Source organism: Arvicola amphibius, chromosome 1, assembly GCF_903992535.2.
Source record: "Arvicola amphibius chromosome 1, mArvAmp1.2, whole genome shotgun sequence".
NCBI classification, from domain to species: Eukaryota; Metazoa; Chordata; class Mammalia; order Rodentia; family Cricetidae; genus Arvicola; species Arvicola amphibius.
The window spans coordinates 190,333,894-190,361,078 of NC_052047.1; the positions used below are offsets into that span (position 1 = coordinate 190,333,894).

Consider the following 27,185-nt stretch of genomic DNA (forward strand, 5'->3'; position numbering starts at 1 on the left):
ATTTTTCAGTGACGAGGGCATGGATTGCTTGAATCAGTGCGCCACTTCTTTTCTCCCAGTATGCATAGAGGCTGCAAGGTAACCAGGCAGCCTAGGGGAAGCTGATGGTGATCAGATAGCACATATATTGGACACTGTAGTTCATACTGGCCTAGATCTGGAGTTAGACTCTAGGCAGTAGAAACAAAGAAGGGACCCAGGCCTCTAAAATATCAGTTCCAAAGTATGAGGTTATCAGCCATTCTGGTCTTGGGGTAAAACCAGAGCAGCAGCTTGTGCAGGAAGCAATCCTATGTCCTTGGAGTTCTGTGAATATCTTAAATGGGATGCTCTTTGCTTAGACCCGAAACTCTGACCAAATGCCTGCTGATGAAGATAATTGCAGAAAGGCTCTCGGCACTTACCTAGGAGAGAGGAACAAAGCCTGGGAGTGGGAAACTGTTCTGAACTGTGGGAATTAATTCCCAAATATGTGACAGAAAGGGAAGCCAGTTACAGAAAAAAAAAAAAATCTACAACACAGGACAACCACTTTATTTACAAAGTAATAATGCTAAAAAGCCTTTTCTTTTGGTTTAGCCTTTACCAGATCTTTTGGTTCTGATAAGTCACTCATGAAAAGATGGCTAAGAAATTATTGTGTAATGTTGTGGTTTGCAGGAGACGGGGAACCAGATGGGAGGAACGTGTGTCAGGGGGGTGGGAAGAGGGAAGGATGGGAAACTGGGATTGGTATGTAAAATAAAAAGATTGTTTTTTAAAAATTAAAAATTTCAGTATGATAAGGAAGGGGCATTAAGTTCCAGCCCTATCTGAGGAGCTACTGGTGACCCATGGCTGCTAGGGGAGAGAGAGTCATTTTTCCTCAGAGATACATTCCCTGAGAGGCAGCACAGCTCCAGTAGATGGTCCTACACCTATGACTATGGAGGTGGCACTAATTGGACTACAGGACTTTATAAAAAAAAAAAAACACATGATGTTTAGAGGAAGATATGAGGTGTTGGGTAGGAATGAGGATGGGTTTGATCAAAGTACATTATATAAGTATATGAAATTTTCAAACAATAAAAATTATAAAATTAAATTTTAAGTGTATGAATTTTTTAAAAAATATTTCTGTTCCAGATTGTTTCTTCACTTTTGTTTTTGGAGAATCATAAGCCACACAGATGGATGAGTATAGGCGCTTGAATGAGGAAATGGAGATTCCGACAGGGGAAATGACTTGTCCAAAATAACAGCTGGTGTTATGGTGTCCAATTAATAACAATACCCAATATTTGTAAGATGCTTAGATACGGCAGATGTTCTAAATGCCTCATGGTTTGGTTGATACACAACCACTTGATTATTACGTCAAAGTTAAATACCAGTAAATGGAGAATGGAGGAGGTAAATACCATACCCATGATTCCTCAGCCAGTGAGCAAAAGTGTGAGTAGATTCAGAAACAGGGCACTTGAATTCTGAGCTCACATTCTCAGCTCACCTAATACATACTAACGCTTATACCATACCTCACCTGGTTATTCTCTCCCTCCCTTTTATCAACTTACAACATCACTTGGGAGGAATAAACTCCAACTAAGTTCATTGCAGAACAAATTTCCTCCCTATCTTTCCATATTAACAATCCAAGACCATGGTCTACCTCCCCCATAATAAAGACCACTATTGTGTTTGGAAAGGGAAGTGCTTTGCCAACAGATATATTTGCTGCTTCCTGGCCATCGGTTGCTATACCCTCTGCATCAGCTGTCTACATCATATCTTCGAGCAAGGAGAATAGCCATCATTCCTCCAGCCCAGGAACAGGCACACGGGGAGAAATATGGGCAGGGGGCAGCAGGAATGGCAGGAAGGATGGTGCAGATGCTGGACAAGATGGCAGCAGCCAACTCTACAGGTTCTGAACCAACAGAAGCACACTGCCACTCTCTGTTTCAGCCATTCTTGATCTAAAGTAGTGGTTCTCAACCTTCCTAATGCAGCAGTCCTTTAACACAGTTCCTCATGTTTTGGTGACTGCTCAACCATAAAATGATGTTCATTGTTTCTTCATAAGTTGCAACCTCTGTGAAAGGCATTTGATCCCGAAGGGTTGCAACCCACACGCTGAGAACCACTGCTGTAAAGACAGACTGTAACACAAACCCTACCCATGCTAGATTTCAGTATACATTCCTTCTGGCTAGATTATATGAACTCAAATATTTTGGAAGGCTGGGAAGATGGCTCAGTTAGTAAAGTGCCTGCTGCACAAGCACAAGATCCTGGTTTCAGAGCCAAGCACCCAAGCATAAAAGCCAGGCATGAGAGTATGCACCCACAGCCCTAGGGGCAATGAGATATTTGTGACTCATTGTCCAGCCACCTATTTTTCTCCCACTCGGGCATTTAATTTTATGAATATAAATTCATATTCTTTGAGAGAAAATTCCATATTTGATGTTACTGTTAAGTCTACACTTCTGATATGCTACTTAGCGCATAGTAGATACTCAAGTAAGTGTTTTAAATAAAAAGATGTATTTTAGATGTTCCCTTCATCCCCCAATCCTTTCCCATCTATAAGTCTGACAAGTCCTATGAGCAAATGAGTTTTCTTGGATCATAACTAAAAGATATACTTCCTAACCCTTGAGATCAGTCCTTAAGAGACCATAAGAGATCTTCCCATGAGCAGAACTATTTTTGCATGCTTCTTACTGATTTTTGTAACTGTCCTTCTGTCCATGCATTTCCTCCCTATGCCCTTCCTACATATTGTTGACTCTCCTATTCTTTCTGTCAGCTCCAATGCTCCATAATCCTCACTTCTTGTAAATTCTTTCAATGCTGACAGTCTACACTGTTCATCAATCTTTTACCAGGCCTACTTTTAAGACAGAGGCATCAGATCACATTTACATTTTATTTTTCATGTGATTCTGAGGTCATCATATCTTCTCTTAACTTAGAAATGGCTTTTAAAAGTAAAGACTCTCAGGCAATTTTCCTGACTGCCCAAGGGTACATGTCCACATTCACAGAACACAGCTTAAAGTTTCAGATCTTCCAGTTATGCCAAAGAACCATGAGCAAGAGAAGAGTCCTAGGTTCCTAGGAAGGGAGACCCTTAGTGCCACAGTGAGTCACATACCTCTGATGCGCTTCTCTGTGTTATGTAGGCCCCTTCAGCAGGCTGGGACAGGGGCTGGCTTTAGAAAGGCATAGACCCAGGGACAAAGCAGCTCCTTTCCTAAACATTTGTTCCTACAGTCACACAAAATGGAAGCCTGTGCATGAGGGAAATTCCTGTACTGCCAAACACATGAGAATAAACAAAATCCATCTCCCCTAACAAAGATTCTCCAATCTAATTTGTGCAATTACCTATCTCCCTAGTGATGAGCTTGTTTACCGATTAAAGCTATGAATCTAAGCATAGAAATAAGATTAAATCTGATGAATTAAAATCCTATTTGCTTAAATCATCTGCATGTTGGTTTTTTCTTGGTAATGTAATTCCAGATGGAAACAGGATATTTAAGTGCCCGGTTTTCAGAGACATAATCACAAATTTTAAAGTCACCAGTCAAGTAAGAGGCTAAAGCACAGTGTTAGATCCAGCTTTGTTAGCTGAATATCTGGTCTATTTAGGAAATCTGGAGAAAATAAAGGCTAAATAAAATGCAATTTCCATTATTGTTCAGATGCTAAAATCTCTCCAAATAAACTAAGGTTGCAACTCTCTTAGCTCATGGTCTAGTCTGAGATCAGTTGGTGATGTGCCCTTGAATTCCAGGCAAGGGGGTATCAAAGATATTTTGAAGGGAGAAAAGGAGAAAAAAACAAAACAAAAACAAATATAATTATAGCAGGGCAAAGTGATGAAGTGGTGAGTAGCTTCCTAAAGTTTCATAAGGTGTAGTCAGTCTCTCTCTCTCTCTCTCTCTCTCTCTCTCTCTCTCTCTCTCTCACACACACACACACACACACACACACACACATACACACACCATACAGTTGAGTGAAGACTCCATACGTGAAGCATCTAACTTGTTTCAGTAAATTTTCCAAGATCACCTGTTTGTTAAAATATAGAGGGACCAGCAGCCTGTGAGCGACACACAACCACACACAGCCAAAGATAGCTATGGATATTAACCAATACCAAACTGTAAACTACTTAAAACATTATAGGGTGTGTTTGGTAACCTGACTGTCTTGTTCTTTAGTGAATGACAAGATTGTGATATGATATCAAAACGTTGGCCATGTCTGGCTGTGGTCCTCTACCTGAGCAGCAATGAAGCATTAATAGTGTCAAATGAAGTAATTAAACATTCCCAGCTGGGCAAAGTAATCCATGTCAGTAATTTCTATGCTGAAGAGGAAAGTGTGTTGCTCTATAACTGAACATATAATAAACATTTCAAGCTTGGACAACCATATTTTATTTACATTATCTACAACATTTTCCATCAACATCTTATTTCCTAGATCCTGATTCCAGCAATTCTGTGCTTCAAAGTGTACTGGCAAACCTGAAACTCCTAACATCATGACAGACGTGGTTCGACTGTTAGCAGGATTTTTGTACTTTGTTATCTTTGTACTCTGGGTCTTTGCTGGCTTGTAAGTGCTGAGCTTTCAAATAAATGAGCAAACATTCTTTTATATTGGATCATGTTGTCACAGACTGTTCTATGTCTCTGAATGTATCCAGTTACAATTATAATGCTTTTTTTCTTAAGTGAAATGTATTCTTTAATCTGCATCTGGTAGAAAATTCCTGTGTTTCAAAAGCCATATATCTTGGCAACATCTGTGGCAACAGAGATATATACAGATGATAGAAGTTAGAAGACAGATAGACAGACAGACAGAGAGACAGAGACACAGATAGATAGATAGAATGAACCCTAGTGGTTAATTTGGGTTGCACACGGCCAAAAGGCTTCACATGCAAGCCCCTTGTCATATTCAAGTTAACTGTACTAGACAGATATAGTATTCATTTACATTTCATGCAATAAAAGATATAGTAATCCTCCTGGATATTGGAAGTAGACACGATCGCCAGGCAAAATTGGGAACTTGAGGGTTGGGCAAGACTGGGCCAAGGGAAGATGGGGAGAGAAAAGTGTGAAGGGGAGAGCGGGGGGAGCTCGGAGGAATGGGGTGCTTGGGATATAGGAAGGGTGGATATGAGAGCAGTGAAGCATATATCTGAATTTAAGGAGCTACCTGAGGGTTGTCAAGAGACTTGACCCTAGAGGGGTTCCCAGGTTTCCAGGGAGACGCCCCCAGTTAGTTCCTTGGGCAGCTGAGGAGAGGGAGCCTGAAAAGGCCAGTTCCTATAGCCATACTGATGAATTTCTTGCATATCACCATAGAACCTCCACCTGACGATAGATGAAGAAAATGACAGAGCCCCACCTTGGAGCACCGGACTGAGCTCCCAAGGTCCTGATGAGGAGCAGAAGGAGAGAGAACATGAGAAAGAAAGTCAGGACCGTGAGGGAACCTCCAGCTGGCGACAGATGGGGAAGGTGACTGAGCCCCACATTGGAGCACTGGACTGAGCTCCCAAGGTCCCGATGAGGAGCAGAAGGAGCGAGAACATGAGGGAGAAAGTCAGGAACGAGAGGGGTGCGTTCACTCATGGAGACGGTGGGACAGAACTAATGGGAGATCACCAACTCCAGTTGGAATGGGACTGATGGATCATGCGACCAAACCCGTCTCTCTGAGTGTGGCCAACAGCGGGGGCTGACTGAGAAGCAAAGGACAATGGCTCTGGGCTCTGATTCTTCTTCATGGACGGGCTCTGTGGGAGCCTTCTCAGCTTGGTCGATCACCTTCCTGGACCTGGGGGGAGTTGGGAGGACCTTGGTCTTAGCATAGAGTGGGGAACCCTGATGGCTCCTTGGCCTTGAGAGGGAGGGAGGGGAGGTATGGGTGGAGGGGAGGGGAGGGAAGGGGGAGAAGGAGGGGAGAGAAAGGGGAGAAGGAGGGGAGGGAGGGGGGGAGGAGGAGGGAAGGAGATGGAAATTTTTAAATATAAAAAAAAAAATAAACCATGAGAAAAAAAAAAAAAAAAAAAAAAAAAAAAAAAAAAAAAAAAAAAAAAAAAAAAAAGAATCTATGTTGCAGAAATTATGAGACCTTTCTTATATTTCCCAGCTAAGAACTCAAACCCATTCTTTAACTGCTATATGACAACATCAGGTTTTTAAGCCCTTTGTTGAAAACCAGGGTAGCTGTGCTGTAAGCCCTTCAGTTTTATATCTATAGTTCTTGGGTTTATCATCTGAAAAGTGAGAGGAGGGAATGGCCTCGGAGCTCTTCCTGCTTCATAAGAGACACGGTAGTCAACCGTGCACGGTGATCAAAAGCAGACAAAGTGCTAAAGACTCCGGCAAAATCCCATGTTCACTCAAATGGTGTTCCTAAGAATTTACACTGAGACCCCCAGATGAAGCTAAGATTTCATCTCTTTTCCAGAGATGAAAAAATGTGAAATGCTTCAACATGAACACACTATTCAAACTGGAAATTTATTGTATTTACTCTTTCCTCCACCTTAACATAAACACAAGCACTTCGTTTTAGACCCAGCAAATACTGTATCTTCTCTAAACTGAGGTGCGACCAGCAGGGATTATAGGACTATTTTCAAAGGGGGTGGGACTTACATAACACAGACTTACTGGGGAGGCTCTCAGCATGGGGGCTAAAAATCATTCCTGACTCTATCGTATAACACAAAGAAGTTATTATTACTGTTGCTTGGCTTTGCACATTTGGAAGCCCTGGGTGGTGTGGAACAGTGACAGGCATGGGGCAGAGGAATCCCTTGGGTTCCTAGTTAAGGGCTAATTGGATCTATTTTAAAGACTGGTTATTGCAGAGAGGAGTTTTGCCTTTGATCACGACTCCCCAGATGCTTGGCCTCATGCTGAACACAGAGCCTCCCCACACAGTCCCAGAGGCAGAGTCCTGTACTCACAGAATGATGCTGAGACAGCTGTGCCATTCTCTCTCTGCAGCACCATCCTTCAGCTTTCCTACGTGTTCCACAGACGTTGTGGTTTTCACCTTCGCGTAAAATAGCCCCATTATTCCCCCAAAATGCAATACTATGTGAAATAGTCCTTAACCCGAAGTGCTTGGAACTCTGGCATACTTTTGAGCGGGAACATACAATGTGGGAGGAAAAGAGATGGAGGACCTTGTTTCACCCTCCCCCAGCAATTTAATCACCTCAATCTCCTATTGCTTTCCTATTCAATTCTAGGAAAATGGAACCCGGGTTAGTACTCTCATTTGCTGTCTCCCATGGGCCTTTCTCCATTTTCTTGTGGCTTCCAAGTGAAGCCTTTGGCAGAGGCTTAGAGCAGGAAACATATTAAAATGTGAGCCCTGGAGATATGGATTCTAGCGGAATTCCTTCAGGTGATTGATTTTTATGAGTGTCACGTTGGGGCGGGAGCTTGGATTTTGTGCAACAGAAACCTGAACTGCAAAATGAAGCTAAAAGCACAGGTTCTGTTCTTGCACAAATGTTCACTGTACTCAAAAGATATTTAAGTCTTTCTCATTAACTGACACCTCTCCGATACCAGTGTGAGAAGGGACTTTGTTAGACATGGTTATTACAGCAAAACAGATGTTGCCTCTTCCTTAGGCAGCTTAATGTCAGGTCAAGGATTTATTAAGTACCTCAGATAGACAACATATTTCTCACATCCCCTATTTATATAAATTATTTGCGCACTGGTTTATATTAAAATTGTCAGGAAAGTCTGTACTATCCAGCCTTACAAGCAATTCTCAGCTGTTAGTAAATCAGTCCAATGCCCGATTTCTTCTGAGGTTCTTCTCCCGTATCCTCATGAATGCCATTTCATATTCCACTCAGCACCAGATGACAAACAGGATCATCTTCCTGTAGTCAACTACAGAATTTTCATTTTGCAATGAAGAAAACTGAAATCAAAGGCAGTGTCATGGTCCATGGTCCGTCATTCAGCTGCTCACACAAACCTTGCAAACAGGCTCAATAGATGAACGGACTTTACAAACAGCTTCCTAACTTATGTCTCTCACAACTCACCCCTGTCCATCTAATTCATCGTTGCCATGCTGATCATGTCGAGCCCCACACCTTCATAATGAAGCCCGAACTCCTTCATCTCAGCTGTGAGGCCCTTTATGCCAGAAGTCCATTTCTCTCAACCCTGTTCCCCTTCCTCATGTCCACTCAATTCATTCTGCCTTTTATGAACTGTCACACCTGCTATGCTCCAGCCCCTCACACATGATGGTCCTTCCACTTCAATGCTTCATCTGAAAAATTCTTGCTATGATTGGTTTGTCAGCAACTTCATGCACAACTTCTTGCAAACCTTTGCTGATACTTAACTTTGCTGATAGTCACTCCCATGGCTAGCTATTCCTTCTCCGTAAGAATGTATGGACTGCACTTACCAAGTCATAGTTCCCCGATTTGTCCCTCCCCCTTTAATCTTTGTGCCAGTTGAGGAGAGGAATATTCCTGTATCCCTGATCCTAACAAGAGTTAAGAGCATGAAGGCAGGACTATTATTAGCAAGAGGTGCAGATTTAGTAAATAGCACGTCAGACACCATTAGGGCTCTGCTGCCCATGAGAAATGATGCTGCCACAGAGGCAGGCACACTGTCCCTCCATCTCAGGAATGCTCACTTAAAATCACCTGGCTTTCCAGCCAGAGCATGATCCTGGGTGGAAAAGCTCCACAAACAAGCAAGAGCACTTGGCCTAGTCTGCACTCTACAGTGAGCAGCTGAACCCGGTCGGAGAGCCTGCTTCAGCACCTTCACACAGGGAACAGCTCCACCTGGTGCCGTCCTTGACATTCCTCTGTGACTTCTGTCCTACACAGGAGTGACTATCAGTACAGAAACAACTGGATGACTGTGAGGACAGGGAAGTATTTCCCACTCAGTGGCCTGCTTTTCGTGCAAGGCTATAAAGGTGTGTGAGTGACAAATTCCACTCCATCTTTTCAAAAAGAAAGAGAAAAGAATGGCTCTGCGGATAGACCACAAATTTGTGCAGAGCCCCGTTTGAAGAATTAAGTCATCAGTATGTGGGATGCAATTTAATTTATCTCTGCCTCTGGTCAAGTTTCAGTCGTGTCTATCTCCCCCATGCAGGAAGGGGTGTGGAAGCACTCAAATTTATATCTACCAGTGCGCTAAATGACATTGATGCCACAATAATAGTAGAGCAAATGATGTGTTAATCAAGACTCAGCAGACATATCAGGCATTTCTTCCTGGTACCAGTAAGGTAACCTACCAGGAATACAGGGGAAAGGACTGCTACTGAAGGGATCATAGAAAGAAGAAAACGTGGTCTATGGAGAAGAGCCAGAATCTAGAAACTTCAGGGGGAAAATATTTCACGTCATCCCAGAACGGCAGATCACAGAACCAGTCTTGTATAAAGGATTAAAAAGCCATTTTTTAAACAGTTTTATGTCTTGACATTGGGCCAACTATTGCGTTTTAAGAAACTGCATCCTACACTAAATCACTGTGCAAGAAAATTTACCTACAGGCATGAAGTGTTTAAATGAAGAGAAAGAATAGCCTTAATTATATACCCATGAATTTTCAAATGATCTACTATAAATACATTTTAAGGAAGCCTAAAAATAAGAAAAAGTCCATTAAAAATACAAACAAATTGGCTACAGGGCAGTTTAAATAATAAATCAAGGTCAAGCTTTTCAAGTTTATTCTGATTAAATTAAGGAAACTTAGCTCTCAGGGTGAAATGCAGCAGATTACACAAATGCAATCTAAGCTAAATAGTCTCTAGTTTAAAAAACACAAAACACCTCTCCTTAGAAGTTGACAATTTCCAAGGGCAAGGTGAAGGTGGTACGGGAAGTGAAAACCCAGATTTTTCTCCAGATAATTAAAAAATTTAGTTTCTATTTTTAATTTTGTAATAAACTACTGCTAGATCCTAAATAATTTTTAATGTTTTCATGTACATATGTTTCCTTCATCATTCAGTGGGCAAGCATTCTCATTTGCACATGAGAGTAGAAAGTCCCTCATATACAAACACAAACAAGAAACACTGAAGGCAACTCTTCAATTATCGGTGTTCATATAGTTGATGATACCAACATGAAGGCAAAGCAGAGATACATATAGTATAGAGCATATTATAATATAATAATATATAGAGATAATATATATATATATGATGTTCTTTATGCATCATCATACCCATAAACACTAATTCACTAATCTCTATTATAAACAGAAAACAAAGCATTTGTTTCTTTAAATGTACGTTTCTATGAATACATTTTTAAAAATAATTTGTTTATTTGTATTTTATGGAAATTGGTGTTTTCCCTGTAGGTATATCTGTGTGTGAGGGTGTCGGCTCCCTTGGACCAAGAATTACAGACAGTTGTGACCTGTCATGTGGGTGCTGGGAATTGAACCTGGATTCTGTAGAAGAGCAGCTGGTGCTCTTAGTCACTGAGCCATCTCTCCAGCTCCAATAATGAATGCATTTTATACTATTATAATCATGGTACCTGACACTCTACCTGCTGTCTAAAAGTGTCTATCATACTGTAAATAAAATAGAACAGAAATATTTCCTTTAAATTTTGTCAATTTTCTTCTAAAGAACAAATAATCTTTTGGGTTCTGAAGGGTCTTTCATTCTGAAAGGAGGTGTCCATCACAACCTCCCAAATCCCATAGACAATCAGAAAGGGCTATAGTCAAAAAGAGTCAGGCTAACGCTGACTACTGGCTTTATTCTTAATACATTCTCAGGTCCTGCCTATATCTCCTATATCTTAAGCAGTCAATTAATAATTGTTATATTCAGGAAACTCTTGTGGTCATTTGAAGATAATGTCATAATGTTGAAACATAGCAAAATACAGTGATTTAAAAATAAGCTTGTAAACCCCCAACTGTATAAAGTGTTAAAGCCCAGCTTCCTGCCTAAATTCTAACACTTGCTTTCCATGTGGCCTTGGGTGTGTACTTCTTAATTTTTCTGAAGGTCAACTACTTTTTTGTTTTATAGAGAATAATGACCTTGCTTACGTCCTGTTGTATTAACAACAGCAGTACTATTCATAGTGGCAATTTAAGGAGAATGTATCTATTTTCCTATTGCAGATGGTATGTAAATCTCTTTAATAATGTCTGGCAGAAACGAAGCCGTTAGTAAACATTTGTTGTTACACATTAGCTCTGAGTTCCCAAAAAAGTAGTCTTTCCCCACCTTTACTTGAAATTCTATCATGCCAAAATCATTTTTAAAAAAAAAGAAAGAAAGAAAACAACTCAGAGAAATCTTGACTTATCCCCTTGGGTATGTATGTCAGGAAGAAAATGCAGGTTCAATGTTTTCTCATTCTCACTCCATAATCACAACTGCAATGCACTCTCTCAAACAAGGTAATATGTCCTCCTCATTTCTGAAACATTCTAGCCTGCTTGAGACTTTGCAGCATGGGGGCTGGTTCTTAGCTTAGCTATTTAAGTGAAAAAACTTGCTGCTATTGTCTCTCTTGGGCCCGAGACAATGCTAGCCCCTACCTGCCATCAGCTAGTCCTGGCAGCTGGAATGCATCCCACCCTGTCCTGCTGCAGGAAAGCTGTGCCCTCCAATGCAATTTTATTTGGTTTAAGTCTAGGCTTTTCTCCCTCCCTTTCTTTCTTGTTTTCTATATTCCTTTTTGTTTTATCTTGGGTTACTCCTCCTCAACACACACATTTCAAGAAGACACACCAGGTGTCTTACACTTCCTGAATCAAGACAGTATAAATATCTAAGTGTTTATGTTTATAATATACAAATGCTAAAATTGGTATTTTGTACAAAAAAAGGTAAATGAAATAATCCTGTGCCATATATAAATATGTGCTTATTAGAAATATCCTATATGCCACAAACAATTATATAAAAATGAAGGAAATAGAGCCTTTCCCTCCAGGAGCTCTCCCAAAACACAGCTGTACTTGCTTGCATGGAGGCAGCCTGACCCAGCACATAATATTAAACAGTCGTGTATTCCCTTTTCCTGGAGTATTGGAGAAATTGACAGCAAGGAGATGATTTCCAAATGCAGACAAAGCTTCCAGAAAGGAAGGAGCCAAGCAGACACAATGGACAGAGAACGGATGGTGCACTTAGGAATAAGAATGTTCAATGGATGGGAGCCCACAGACCTTTCAGGAAAGTAAAGCAAGATCAAAGGACTACTCTCAAAACGGGCATACAGCTGACAGCCAGCTCTCAATTGTACTTGATCATTTGTGTTCTACCCAAGCCCTCAAATGAGTAGCTAGCAAACTTTCTTCTACAGAGGGTCAGAGAATAATATTTGGGGTTGACGGTCTTACAGTCACTCTCACAATCACTCCGCTTTGTTGTTGTCAGTCAACAGTGTGACTGAACTGTCCACATTCCAACTGTATCAGGAAGCAGTCGTAAGTCACAAAGCATCCTTCTTTTAATTTCTCCAGTCACTTTAAAATATAGAAACCATTAATAACTTGTAAGTTATATAAAAAGAGATGATGAGACAGCAAGTCTACCCTCCTATTCCTAAAATTCCTTCAGCAACAGACAGATACCATTTCCTTCACATTTGTTAAAACATTCTTTAGCATGCAAATGTGTGTGCTCATGTGTATGTGTGTGTTCTTGCATACCTGTGTACATGTGCATGTGTATGTCAGAGAACAGCTTGGGAGACTTGGATCTCTCCTTCCAGCATGTAGTCCTCGGGAACAGAACTTAGGTCATCAGGCTTGGCGGCATGACTCTTTACCCACTGGGCCATCACTTCAGTCTCCCTACATATTCCCTACAGACCCAAACGAGGCTGAAGAAGAGACACTAGGGAGCTGGTAAACCTAGTGAGTTTTAAAATCAAATATAATTTTCTCTTTCTTTCTCTAAGACTTTTAATATAAATTAAATGCATATTTTTTTTTAAAAAGAGTCTTATATATGAAATGAAGTCGAAGTGTAAGTAGAAGAAAGGGCACTCACTGCTAATTTAGGGCATGTCTGACATCACTGGGAAAACTTCACCAAAGTCATTTTTGTTTTAGAATGATGAAAATCTAGCATTCAGTCTTTTAAACAGAAGCACAAAGTATCTGGTAAAATTTCCCAAGTCACCCAGGATACAGATCTGGAATTCACAACATATTCTCAGATAGCACCTAGCATGGAAGTTACATGCAAATTCACTTGGGCATCAACTTCCCCCAGGCTGTGAGCTCACTCTCACCCCAGAGGTGTCCCCTCCTGTTCTCAGCTGTGATTTCCTCCCTAGTTCTCTCCTGCAGGTTTATATTTTTTCTCTGTTTTCTAGAAAGAAAACAAAAAGAAAAAAGGTAAATTTGCCTTCTGGGACTTTTCTATGAATCTTATTTCTATATGTTTCCTCCTGTTTGCAAAGAATAACCAATTAGGACTGGGTAACACTGGTGCATAATTTTCTAGTGTGCTCTCACTATCCTTAAAACCACACTGTCGTTGCACGTGCTGCTGATAAGAAAGTATGGACCCACTCACTAGCCCTAACTTACCTCACCTCTCACATTGATAGGGTAGGCCTTAAGATGAACAGAACCCTCACCATACACTCCAAAACCAGAAACACACAACAGCCATCAAGAGTTACCATCACTGCTCAGCTAATCAAATCATATTTTGAAGACGTTCGTGTGTCTGCAGATGTGGTGATCAGAACATGCATGTGTGTATCAAAGATTAGGGCAAATTTTATGAGTTTGTTTCTTCTGGAAAATCAAATTCTTTTGCCTGCTCTGTGGTCAATAATCTAATGGAAAACTATAAGCTAGGGAATCTAATTTGTTATTAAAGCCCTATTAACCTTTGTCCCAAGTATTTCAGACATTAAAAAGACAAATATTAAAGAACGAGGTGTCAAACCGATGACAGCTTGTTGACTGATAACAACCTATGCTGAACCCAAGACCCAGAATACAGGGGGTTAAGAGGGGGCTCAAAAGCATTTTCTTCTACCACAATATATTGTGTCTATAGCTTTCCTAACTTTCAATAAAGTCTCAGATAAATACTACTTCCCTTTAAAATATAGCCTCCCGCTCAGGCAAAATCACAGCCCTGCCCCCTTGCTCTAAGAGCACTTTGCATAAAACTCTATTAAGCCATTATGCACTTACTGCACAAAATTGTGTTTCATCCTGTTACATGCCTGTCTGCTTCAGCCAGGATGTGTACCCTCTGGGCCAAAGATCAGGTATTTGTATTTATAGCACTCATCACTGACATAGCAGCCACTTAAAAAGTGCTTTACTGTTTTCAGTATTATAAAATGCATATCCATGTTAAGTATCCAAAATAACACCGATGAGTTACAACAGAAAAGGTTAAAATGCTGCCTCTGTACCAACCAATCAAGCCCACTTCTGCAAACACTCTTGAAGATTCTTTGCTGTGCAAAAGTACTAAATATACCACTTCCACCACAGAGAGCACAGAGGTGGCTCTCAAAGCCATAACCCATGTAGGGCTTCCAGACCTAGATTAGCTATTTGGCATGGCTTCGTGCTAAATCCTGTCAAACAAGAGGCCAGGGAAGCCCTGTGGAGAATGAAGCGTGCGGTCTTCTTGGGAACCACGAAAGCTGTGCACTTCGGATGGTCAGACTATATTACAAGTCTTGGCCACTCAGTGACAATCCTTCTTCATCGCCTGTTCTCCATGTGTCTATATGACCCTACTACAGCTTCATCTCTCAAAATGCCTTTCCTAATCTATGGTCTTCTCAGTCTGTTTCTCAGGATTTTTTCCTTTTCTTTTCCAATCTCCCTGTTCTATCAGTCTATAACTCCATCTCCATTTCACCTGTTCTCCATGCCCTCTTTTCTCTCTCTTGCTTAAAATATTTTCACCTATTATATAATACAAAATTATTATATTTCTTTACAAAGAGTATTTATGACTAAAAATATTTGCCTATGACTCTGACAAATATCAGGATTATATGTGAATTTTATCTGCTTCTTAATAAACACACATCACTTGTGCAATCTTTAAGTTACTTGAGAATGAAACAGAACAGGAGACAAAATAGGTTGGTACAGATATCACTGTCAGTCTGTCTGTCTGTCTGTCTGTCTGTCTGTCATACAGACCTTCATTCATCATATTTCTGTTTTCATTACCTCTCTCTTTCTTTCTGCTGCTTTTCCTCTCTCCTTTTTCTAGAGACCATAATACTGAGTTCCAACCAACAGTCACTAGATATCTACCTATTTTATTGATATGCAAGTCTACCCATCTCACTTTTAAGAACAGATATCTTAATGCTACCTAGTGGCATGCACGCTGCTGTGAGTCTCACACACATACACATACAGACACAGCTATACACATTGATCATGAATGTATTTATGTGCCAATCTATGTTATAAGAAAGAAGCAACGATCCAGATAGACAATGAAATATCAACTAAAATATGTGGCAACTTATTGGGAAAACTGAGATCTCCAAAATTTCTGGTAAGTGTTGTCAGATAACAAACTATCTCTGTATTCTTTTTCCTTTGTATCAGAATGGGTATGGCTGAAAAGGGGCCGGTAATACCAGCTGCTGTATTGTCGGGAGAGAGACAAGGAGTGTTCTTGTTGTTGAAAAAACCCTGGGCACTGAACTGTCTCCTGACAGCAGTGATTGAACAGAAACAGGCAACACGATGTGAGTGCTTTGTCCAGCTCAGTGCCTGAAGTCAGTTCTAATGAGGCCAAGTTCACAAGCATGCTTACCCTTTTTTGTTTTATTTTCCTTTTTGAAGAAACCTTTTAAAAGTACTCAAGCAATTTATCTCTGTTGGGAAACAGCAAAAAAACACAAAAAATCCCAATGTTCATCATAACGACTGCAAACATTTTGAGTCGTATTTTTTTTTCGAGTTTTTCAATTCAGTAATTGAAAGGGTTTCAAACCTTTACTACATCCAACTACATTTACAGAATTTGGTATACATGGGGGAACAACAAAGCCCACAATGCCCTTAACTTCCTGGGCCTCATTAAGCACCATTTTATAATCTGTTCCTCTCTCTTTCTTGTCTTCTATGAGATTTCACAATTCAAACTATGTGCCTATGAAACCAGCTTTTGCACAGCTTCAATAGTCTGTGACAGAGTTGTGTAAGGTCAAAGGTTGTTTGTTCCCCATCAGTGGTTCTCAACGTTCCTAATGTTGATATCCTCACATTGTGGTGGCTCCAAACCATACAATTGTTTTGTTGCTATTCATAACCAAAATGTTGCTACTGTCATGAATCCTAATGTAAATATCCGATATTCAGGATATCTGACGTGTGACCCCTGTAGGGATCACAATCCACAGATTGAGAACCACTGTTCTACACAGCAAGTTTGGGTTTTTTGTTAAGTAATAACAAATAAAACAGTACCTATGTAAGAAACAATTATCACATGAAAAGAGGTAGAGACATTGAAAAGATTGCCTCTCCAATCACCCCCAAAAATGTCAGTTTCTCAGACTTCATTATAGAGTAATAGGACTGGAGTTATAAAGCATGGGGCTGGCAAGATGTCTCGGCAGGTGAAGATGCCCACTGCCAAGCCTGACAACCCAATTCAGTTCCTGAATTAAATGGCAGAAAGGGAAAACTGACTCTTTTAAGTTGTCCTCTGACCTACACATACTTAAACATGTGTTCAAACACACTCAAATGTGATTAAAGGATTAATGCAGACAGAGGCAATATTATAAGCAACATATTATAAACATCTTCTAGTAGGCTATCCATAGATACTATTAATACCAGGAACAGTACCAAGAGAACCACGATGATAATGATAGCAGCCATAGTAACCCTCATTGGATGCATGATGCATACTAGGGGCTGCTCTACACAGTTGATATTCATCATTACTTTTAATCATCACCTACATATAAAGGAGGAGACAATGCAATTACATTAATCTCAAAAAACAAAAACAATTTTTTTAAAAAATTAACAAATATTTCATTTGTCCACATTTTTTTATTGATTTTCTACTGAGCTCTACATTTTTCTCTGCTCCCCTCCCTGCCTCTGCCCTCCCCTTCAACCCTCTCCCATGGTCCCTATGCTCCCAATTTACTCAGGAGATCTTGTCTTTTTCTACTTCCCATGTAGATTAGATCTACGTATGTCTCTCTTAGGGTCCTCATTGTCGTCTAGGTTCTCTTGGATTGTCCACATTTTAAAAGGGAAGTTGAGTCATGGAATTACCCAGTTAGACGAATTTACATATTTACCAGATAATAAAGCAGGAAGATAAAGCAATCTCCAAAATACTAAATATGCCTTTGCCACTTCCAATACATTTTGACCTGGGTTGTGTATAGAAGGGAAGATAATTTCATAGTATGTGCTGGATGGCAGAAGCAGTATTTAGGGAGACTGTCCTGTCCCATGTGATCAATAAGACCATCTACTATGTCTTAAGCACTGGTGGTTTACTAAGAAGCTGGCAAAAATCTATGTGCCTCCGTAAAAAGCTATGTTTTCTACATGGGAAAACATAGCTTGTTAACATTACAACAGTGCAAACAAGGAAGAGCTTCATGGACGCTAAAGCTCATTGCTACGTGTCTAAAGTGAACAAAGTTCAAACTGAATGATCTTAGCCATTTCCAGGGGATTCTAGCATCTACTGCCAATGTGCCAATTTAAGAGTCAATCCCAGGACATGCCTTTAGGAAATACTGATGGAGGCACCTGTAGCTAAATATGTGCTCACCCAGTTAGAATCTCTCCATCCATCATTTCTCCAAAATGCAAGTTAGAGAAAGCAGGCTGCAGAGACGTTTCTTAGCCAGAGTTCAGGGCATGTCTAATAGAGCCTTTTAAAGCCCTTTAAAGATGCTAATTGAGAGTCCGTGGTGGAACTGCTGAGAGAAGGCAGGCTTTTCATGCCCAGCAACACTCTCCCTTGAACACCCACACTCCACCCACACACATACATATAGGCCCCTGAGCAGGATTGATGGTGCAGGATTTGGTGCCTGGATAGCCCAGGTTCCTTTATTAGGAAATGATGATTAGAGGCATCAATCCATTTGCTCTAGGGCAAATGATTAGTTGGTTGTGTGATAACATCATTCTTATTAGCATTCCCTTAAAATAAAAGATGCAGTTGTCCACACTGTCACTCTGGGGTCATTAGCCAGCAGGGAGTAACCAAGGAACACATCCTACACAGATTCTCTCAAAAGCACAATGAGGCATGGCTGAGCCCAGGCAGGCTGGCATGGGTTTCTGCAGAGGTTAGGGATTTGATCAAGCTGTACCCTGAAGAAACTGACTTTCTCAGCAAAGCATGATGTGTCAGTGACCTGAGAATAGAGTAAGGCCGAAGAGGGTGTCTCAAAATGTGTCATTTGTACCAAGAGTTTCCTGGTAAGCCTTCTTCCTTGATGTCTGGAGTTCTCATTTTCAAAAATTTCAGAAATATAGGGGCAGCATGTTCTAGCAAAGAAAGCTTTGAATTCAAAAAAGGCAAAAGGCAAATCTTGTCCTGGATATTTACCAGCTGGGCAACCTTGGGGGAGTTCTTTACGCTGGGATGGTCCCAGATTTAGAGGGGAAACAGTGGTAACTACTTGCAAACGCACCATGAGGACTGCATGACAAAGTGATGGCCCATAACATGTCTTAGTGAGCAGCGACCAGTAACTGATGGCTGTTTATAATATCGAGAGAGGTCTCTGGGAAATCCATTAATTTCTCTCCACTGGAAATAGACCCCTGCCCCTAACTGTCAGCAGACTCACCTAGATCCTTATCCTCTAGAAGTGATAGGTAGAAAAAAAAGGAGAATAATAACTGGTGGCTCAGTTTAATTCGTGAGCAAGTAAAATGCATTAGCATCAATCCTCACTCCTCCACACTGACACTCTAGAGTCCCTTAACTGGGGCCACCTGTAGTATTATTTTTAATTAGGGCTCACTTGTGTAAAACAGTTCTGGAGAGAGTGGTAGTATTATTCTACTCCTCGTTCTCCCGCCCTGGCTACCATAACCCCAGCCCTGTGCAATGTCTCCTCTGCAGCTCATTAAGAGTGGAATGTAGACTTCACATAGATTACTGTCAGGAAGCTTGCTGCCAGAATGTCCCTTCATCTCTTTTTAAGATCACTATTTCCAGGTTTAAAGTAAACAAAGAACATGACTTTGATTGAAGCCTCATTCTCTGAAGCCAAAATCAAATGACCTGAACAGCTGAGCGCAGCTGAAGTTGAAGAGAATTAGAATTTTGGAGCCCCGTGGCCACCATGCACACTTCTCAACCCCATGGCTACAGGTGCACAGGCTTTACCCACCCCCGAGGCCAGCATGTAACTGTGTTCTAACACCTGTCTGGAAAGTACCTGGCAAGCAGGCTCTATACCAAGCATCAGTTGCACAGTGTAGCTAACTGTTTCTGACTTTCTTAGTACGGAAAATGACCTGTTTAACAGCAATGCCTTAGATTCTCTCTTTTAGAGATGTACATTGAATTAGTTTCTCCCAGGATTGTGCTGAGAATACAAGTCAGGTAGCGGAAGTCATGCTTCCGCTTTGAGAACGGAAGCATTCTGTAAGGAGAAAAATGAGCTGTAACTAATCTAAAGTGTTAAAGCAACCTTCGGGAGTGCTATGGAAGCAGATACAATATCTTTAGACACACGGAGAATGGCAGGAAGAAATCAGAGTATTCACATCCTTTCTTTGTTCCACATCTACGTCTTAGAACAGACTGCTTTCACAGTACCAATGTTGTACAATAAGATCCCACCTTGGTGCCATCAGTCACCTGACTAGTCCAAGAATCCCATCTGAGCAGAGCTTGAGCTCCCCAAGAGCTATCTTTAAGCTTGCATGGCACCTGGCCTCGCCTCACCCTGATCACTCTTCTGGCACTGACTTCACATACAGCAGAGAGGTGATTTGGACAGCTCTCCTATCAGCACTAGAAGATGCAGTATCCCCACTCTCCATGCAGAGCTGCAGGGCGTAAGTTGAGATATCCACTTAAGCAAGACAAATATTTTAACGTACACTTAGTGACTCGCCTAAGCTGTCAGGTGGGAAGGGGTAAACTAATTTATTCTCCAGGTGGTAGCTGAGAATGCATTTGACTAAAAACCTAAACAATGGCAGATCATTTGGTGTGTGGGGGACGTGTATGTAGAAAAATATGTCAAAATAAACATGAGAGTTGACTCCAGCTAAGATTTAATGTGCAAGTAAGGGCTGTGTGGCTTTCAGTGGCCATGGCAGTTTCTGTTCAACAACTAGCCGCTGAATAGACCCAAGCATAGTGCAAGACTGATGAGCATACTCTTGTCTTCCATTGTACTTTTAAGGCCACTGTCAGGGTTTAAACTTCCAACACAGGCTATCATAAAGATCAGTAGGTTTCCTAGGCACAGGTAGTTAAAAGGCCTACCTCTTCTCAACATTATTTATGCAATCTGCTCAGCTCAAAATGCCTTTATTATACTTTCTAATTACTTGAATGTTCCATGTATGGGAAGGTTCCACTGAAGCATTTGCCCTGCAATAAAGCGTGAAGAGTTTCCTTCCAGAAGACTGCCAGTCCATCTTTAAAATCTAACGATATGCTTTTTGCTACAGAGACTATAAATCTGCTTCAGTATCTTGTACTGGTTCTGAGTACAAGACTGTAAGATCTCTGAGGGTGAAGGTTTTCTTTCCTTCTTTTTTTTTTTTTTTTGTGTTCCACTCTACAGTGGAACCCAAAGGCCAGTGAACAATGAGTATTTGTAGAATTAAAAGTAAATACAATTCGTGGAAGACTCTCATAATGTTGAGATATCAGTCAGTCCGACACATGTCAGTCAGCCCTTAGTAAATACATTTACTTCACCTGCAATTTCAGCCCAGCCTATGAATGTCTAAGGAACTACTTGAAAAGATAGACTTCCTAGAGTTAATTTACTCTAGAAAATGCCCGTTGAACATCTAAGACGCTTTCACTTCCCAATTTTACCATTTTCCTGCCCTCCAATACAAAATAACACATTATTAACACTAAGATGTGATGAAAATAATCCAGTAAACCATATGCTCCTGTAAATCCATAAGCACAGACTGAAAGGAATGTCTCTGGAGAGCTCAAAAAGTATGTGATACCTCAGAAGCAAATCTTTACATGGGTGTTGTGGGCGAAGGAGGAGAGAACCATGCAAAACAAGAACTATAGATCATTGTGTCAGGTCAAAATCTCAGCCTCTTTGACCACACAGATGAGGTGGACATCGGCAGTCTGCATGTTGAATGAAGCATGGAGTCAATCAAGGAACATGGCCATGATCTAATTTATTCAAGTCATTGCAGAGGATGAAATCGAGGACATGAATTTACAGCATGATGTGACTGCATACAAGCAACCAGCTCTCTAATCTGTCATTCTTAATTACCAGTTAAAAAAAAAAAACTCTTCTTTTCACCTAAAGAGGGGTTGCTTATTGAGTACTTGCCAACACAAAGTACTTAATATACTTGACACGAAATCTTCAAGGAAAAAGAGTGCTATAGAAGACATGCCACTCTAGTGTCTCAGAAGAGGGGCCCAAGTCCCAAAGAACTCAAGTGATTTCTCTAAACAACGGGGTGGCAAACAGGAGTATTGAGAGAGGGACTCAGATCTATCTGCTTCAAACACTGCTGCCCCCTAAGCCCCACATCACATCACATCAGCGTTCATTAAAAGCATAAAGGACCCACCGGAGAAGTAAGAATGTCAGCTTGCTAATGAAAGCTAAAAATCTTTTTCCACCTTATTTAAAAATAAAAATGAGTCAGGTTGGAGAAGAGAGAAGGGGAGCAACGTATTAAAACATTTTGCCAAATTACTGACACCCTCCTTACCCTTTATAAGATCTGATATGCCATTAAATAAGAAGAAAGAATCTTTTCCCAAAGATAAGCACAGAGCTGAAAGCTCTTAGGTTACCCTTCTAGAATCACCAGGTGCAAATTCCACCTCTCACAAAAGATGAAGAGGTGGGTGGCTGAGAACAACCAACTCCCTACTTACAGTGACTTATGTGATGACAGGCATACAGTAAAGCACTTGCTTTTTCCTCAAGGAGAGGAAGACTTCAGTCCAGAAGATGCCTTCCTATCACCATCAAACACCAACTCACAACGGGATTGTGAGTATAGAGTCCAAAGGCTTGAGTATTTTGTTTACTTAAAAACCCACAAGGCAAGCAGTTTTGGGGGGTGTCAGAGCAGTGACTACAGAAGCTTCTTTCCTGCTTTGTGCATTCATGGACGATTTTCTCCCAGTTTCTCCTGGTCGTCCTTTACCCTGCTGGAGCCTCAGCTTCCTCTTCTATGTAAGTACATCTACTCAACGTGATTAGGTGGGATGGTGAATGAAAGACACCTGGCACGCCCCAATGGGAACTCAGTTTATTCAGTAAGGTTCTTTAGAAATGTCAACTCTAGAAACCATGAAAGACAAAGTGATACATGAATGCTGACTGAGCCATCATTCTCTCTGAAGAGGACAACATAAAAGTTCTTATGGTGGAAAATCTAAGTAAAAAGTTCTGTTAACCAGTCACTTAGCACTATTGCCAGTGAGAAAAAGCCCGGGTGATGAATTGAAATCTTCAAACTAACTCCAGCAAAAAAAAAATGAAAGGGAGATATTAACACTTACCACCTACGAGGGATTTTATAGATTAGTAAGTATAACACCTTAAAATCCCTTGGGATGAAAGTATCAACACATAAAGCACCACGAACGCATCTATAGATAAATACATTTTACCACACTCCAAGGATTACTACATAAATTTAGATCAGGGCACAGCATGCCTGGAACAAGTAGGATAGGGACAATATGTTCTTGCTTATGACACTAAGCTTATGACAAATGATTCATACCCAGCACCTTTTATGCCAGAAGATCCCCCCAGGTGTTCCACCAACTCTAGCAACGGTTTCCATCAAGGGAGAAGACTGCAGTGTGGAGGACGTAAATCACACCCACGGGTGAGGTACAACAGCTATGTCTCTACACAACTGCATGAGCCCGATAGCTGGCGGGGCAGGAAAAAAGAAGCAAAGGAGATGAGAGACCACTTCAGAGTTTCTCACCAATTGGGCAAGCAGCCTATAATTAGCATGCATTTGCACCTTGGACTCCGGTGTTATTGTAATCAAAGGCTCCTTTTTAGCACAGGATTTCATCTAATGTGACAAAGGCTTTGGAGTCTTGTCACATGTATCCCTGAGACCTGGAAAGGAGGCTCAGGACAGTGGAGATATCTAAGTATGAAAACATGGGAATTCCCTAATATTGCCCTTAGGTTTAAATGAGTAGATTTCTCACTCTGGATAAATATGATAAAATTGAGAACAGGTCCAAAGTATTTCAGTCACAGTACCTAGTTATGAGTAACTTGTCCTGGAATTCTTGGAAAGTAATCTAGAAGTATTCCCCCTCTTTAGATGGATTCCATGCCCGCAGCATGAACAACAAGCCCTGATCAAACACCAAGGAGCTGCTCTGGAATTCAGTTCTCCCTCTGCTTTCATTGCACAACACTGTCCAAAAGCGTCCTTCTGAATCTTTCCCCTGTACAACATATTGTAATCTTTCTATCTGCGAGGAGTCTGGTCCAGGCAAGCAGGACTGGTGTTATTTAATGGACGTGTATAAACACTGTTTCTCTTTCTTCATCATCTACACAAATATATAATCTAACAGCAGAAGTACTTCTGTGAGATACTCAGAGCAGGACCTGGGGAGGGGTAGGGGAGGCTGCTGTGGAATATGAGACATCAGAGGGTCAAAATCTCACCCTGTGGTCAACATAATTTGAGTGTTCAGACCTTTAACACTCACCACCTTCATTATTGCCTGCATTTTCTTAGACTCATCTCCCTGTCTAAGCCCTCGCACTAGGAAGCCCCACTCAACTCATATGCATCGAAAAGAAATTAAATGCTGGCAGTGCTTGGCGCCATTTCTGAAATGGAGATTAAAATTTGCCAAACATGTATTCTCTTTCCAAGATCTTTTAAGAGATGAACTAAAGTAGAGGTCTAATGGATAAGTGATATTTTACAGCTTGAATTACATTAAAAGCCAGGAAGAGTTTGGGTCCAAAGTTTTATCTTTCTTTTTTTTCTTCTTAATACAAGACCTCATACATTTGCTGTATTCAAAATCTCCTCCCAAAGCCAGAGCTTTGAGTTAATCACTTAAAGGACCCTGAGTTAATCAGTCAATGGGAAGATTGTACTTAAACATTAAAGGATCAAGTTTTAGCAGTTATGATATAAAAAGACATGATGCACCAGGATAAGAGTGTCCACAACTTGAGTAAAATTTCAGCTTTTTTATTTATTTATTTTTTTTGAAACCGTTCGTGAGAACCACCTGGAACAGCAGTCTCTGCCTCTCTGTCTCGAAGGTTGGATTGTAAGGAAACCCAGCTGCTGTCCTCAGTACAGGCTAGGCTAGATCTCCAAATACATGACACTGTACATCAAAGCCTTATCAACTCTCATTAAAAACCCAACGATGAACGCAGCTCAGTGAAGTGGCACTTGTTGGCAACGTTCCTGGCATGCGCACCACAGCAGAAAACATTTACAAAGGTACCAGGTTGCATCGCCTGCACACTGTAGACTCGATCTCTATCATCCACTGGAAGCTGCAGCTGAGACCCTCCCCCCCTTCTATAAGCCTTTAACTTTGCTCCTCGGCTTCACAGCAGTCGGGAGAACTTTACACATGCACTTTTAAATCGTCTTTAGTTATTACCATCAAAGCTGGTTCTTTACTATTTCAGAGCATTGAAGTTTCTACGTTTGGGTTAAACTGTACAGCTCCCTCAGATTTCAAATACACAGGCTTTTCTGAAAATCTGAATCTCCTGACAGAATCAGTGACTTGCACCCTAAATCTCCCGGGGCCTGAAATCTCTTCCCTGTCTTCATAAGGGAAATTCAAATCTTTATTTGAGCTCTTCTCTAGAGGAGGCAGGAAACAACTCCCTGTTGTTGTCCCTGAAATCTATCTAGCTGATCTTCCCCAGGCTGACCATGCCTGAGAACAACTGCCCTTTCATGGGCTAGAAAAGCCCTGGTTCTCAAAACGTGCTTGCTAATGCTGTCGGAAGATGCTGGGGAGGCTCTGCGCTGAAACTTGCATCCATTTGGTCCACAAATAGATAATAATAAAAAGGGCACCTAATATCGCACTGCAGTTGGCCTCTCTCGGGCGGAACAAGGGGCTATGTGTTCTGTATAAAAATAAAATAAAAAGCCCACACACGCGACTTCTCCGTGCACTCCATAAACCTATCCAGGTAAGGAAAAGTCCCTTAAGCGAATTTCAGTGGGGTTGGATATTTAACCCTTTCATCTCTGTATTAAAACTACTTTATCACACCCCCACACTCCCGTTTTTGGTCTTCAGTTCGACCCTCCAGTGTCACTGAAGAAATAATAATAATGATAATTAATAAAAAGATCTGCCTGTGCAGTTCCAGTTTGAACCTTGTGATTTGGAGAAGACTCTGTCGTTGGGGGTGGGAGGGCTCCCTAGTAGGCACCGTTAACTCCTGAGGGAGGCCCGCTGGGAAGTCTTCACTGTGAAGCAATTCCCAAGTCCAGAACCCTCTTTCCCCCACATTCTCCATCAGATCTCACAGCCGACCGTAACCCTTTGCTTCTCTGGTCCCTCTGCCCACAGTTCCATTCTACTCACGCTGCTGTTGTGGCCAGACCAGTGGACCATAGCCTGGTTGTGTGCCGAGTCTCCAGTCAGCGCAAACGTGGTGCTGGTCAGTTTCAGCTCCTCCATCCGGAAGCGAGTGGCTTTGTCCGGGTCCCGCGCGCCAGTCCCAGGCCCTTGCTGCCCTCCATCCCTTAGCATGCCCCGGCGGCTCCGACTCGCACCCTCTCCGGGTTCAGTCTTCACAGGATCCGCTCCACTCCGTCTCCTTCGGCCAGAGCGTGCAGCGGTTGTCAGTGACACCCTGCTGCCCCCAGATCTCTCCAGAGACAGCGCCCGGTCCCCGGGGGCCACTGCGAACAGGGGTCTCATGAGGAGGGGCGGGGGCGTGGCAGGAGCCCGACCCAGCGGTCCTGGGTGAGGAAAACCTCTTGGGGTCAGGGTCCAGCGTTGGGTCGAGCCGGGGTGCTGCGAGGAGCAGCAGGAGCGGCTGCTGCGGACGCTGGGGGCTAAGAGCACCAGAAGCCCCGCGCCCGCCAGGAGCGCGCTCAGCCTGGCCAGGGAGCCGCCGCCGGCGCCAACTTTTCCCATCGCGGGAGCGGAGAGGAGCGGAGAGAGGGATCCCGGACCGAAGGCAGGCGGCGGCGCGGGGCTCCGGGCTGAAGGCGGCAGGGTGTGCGCTCAGGACCCCAACTCCATCCAAGTTGGGCCGCGGCGGGGCGCGCTGAGGCGGCGCCGGGCAGGTGTCTGCCGCTCGCCCGGGCTGGGCTTGTGCGGAGCTCGCGGGTTGGGACGGAGCAGCGAGCCGCCGCCGCGCGGGGGTGGAGCCGAACTGAAGTCACGGGCGGAGCGGGCGCCGCGAGCTGGCTGGCGACGCGGGAGGGAGGGCGGGCGCTGCCGGGGCTCCGGGCTCTGCGCACAGGGCTGCGGGCACCAGCTATGCCCACGACGACCCTCCCCTAGGTCCGCGGAGTCCCCGCAAGCAGCTCGCGTACCCGTCCCCGGGGAGCGGTTCTGGTCTTTTCCAGTTAGGAGATAAGGATGTGTGGGCTCTTGCTCTTTCTCCCTCTTAAACTGAGTGAGTTGGCATCTAGTCCTTACTCCGAGCAGAGCTTGTGTGCCCTGGCTTGCGGAAGATCACAGAAGGCAGCAGAGAGCGACGTAATTAACTGCTCTCTGAGTGTGTGTGTGTGTGTGTGTGTGTGTGTGTGTGTTCTCCTTAGTCTTTGCGTGTGTGTACATAGTTGGGAAGATCCCCCTCTTCCCCCGTGATTCCTCCTGGATTCCTTCCCTGGCCTCCTTAAGCACTCTCAGTCATTGATAACAAATGCACTTAAAAACACGTTTTTAAAGTTAAGGTTCCC

At 42.3% G+C, this 27,185-nt stretch overlaps 1 protein-coding gene across 5 annotated transcripts in view; it reads right to left on the reverse strand.

Moving 5' to 3' along the window:
- Positions 1 to 26,448, reverse strand: part of Sorcs1 (sortilin related VPS10 domain containing receptor 1) — a 504,706-nt gene extending 478,258 nt beyond the window's left edge. For 4 of the 5 annotated variants that reach the window (XM_038329254.1, XM_038329237.1, XM_038329246.1 and 1 more), the window contains exon 1: positions 25,855 to 26,412. In XM_038329254.1, coding sequence (XP_038185182.1) covers positions 25,855 to 26,412 — 558 coding nt within the window. Of the gene's footprint in view, positions 1 to 25,854 lie in introns of all 5 variants that reach the window. The other variant, XM_038329268.1, reaches the window with a different exon arrangement.
- Positions 26,449 to 27,185: the final 737 nt, after the last annotated feature.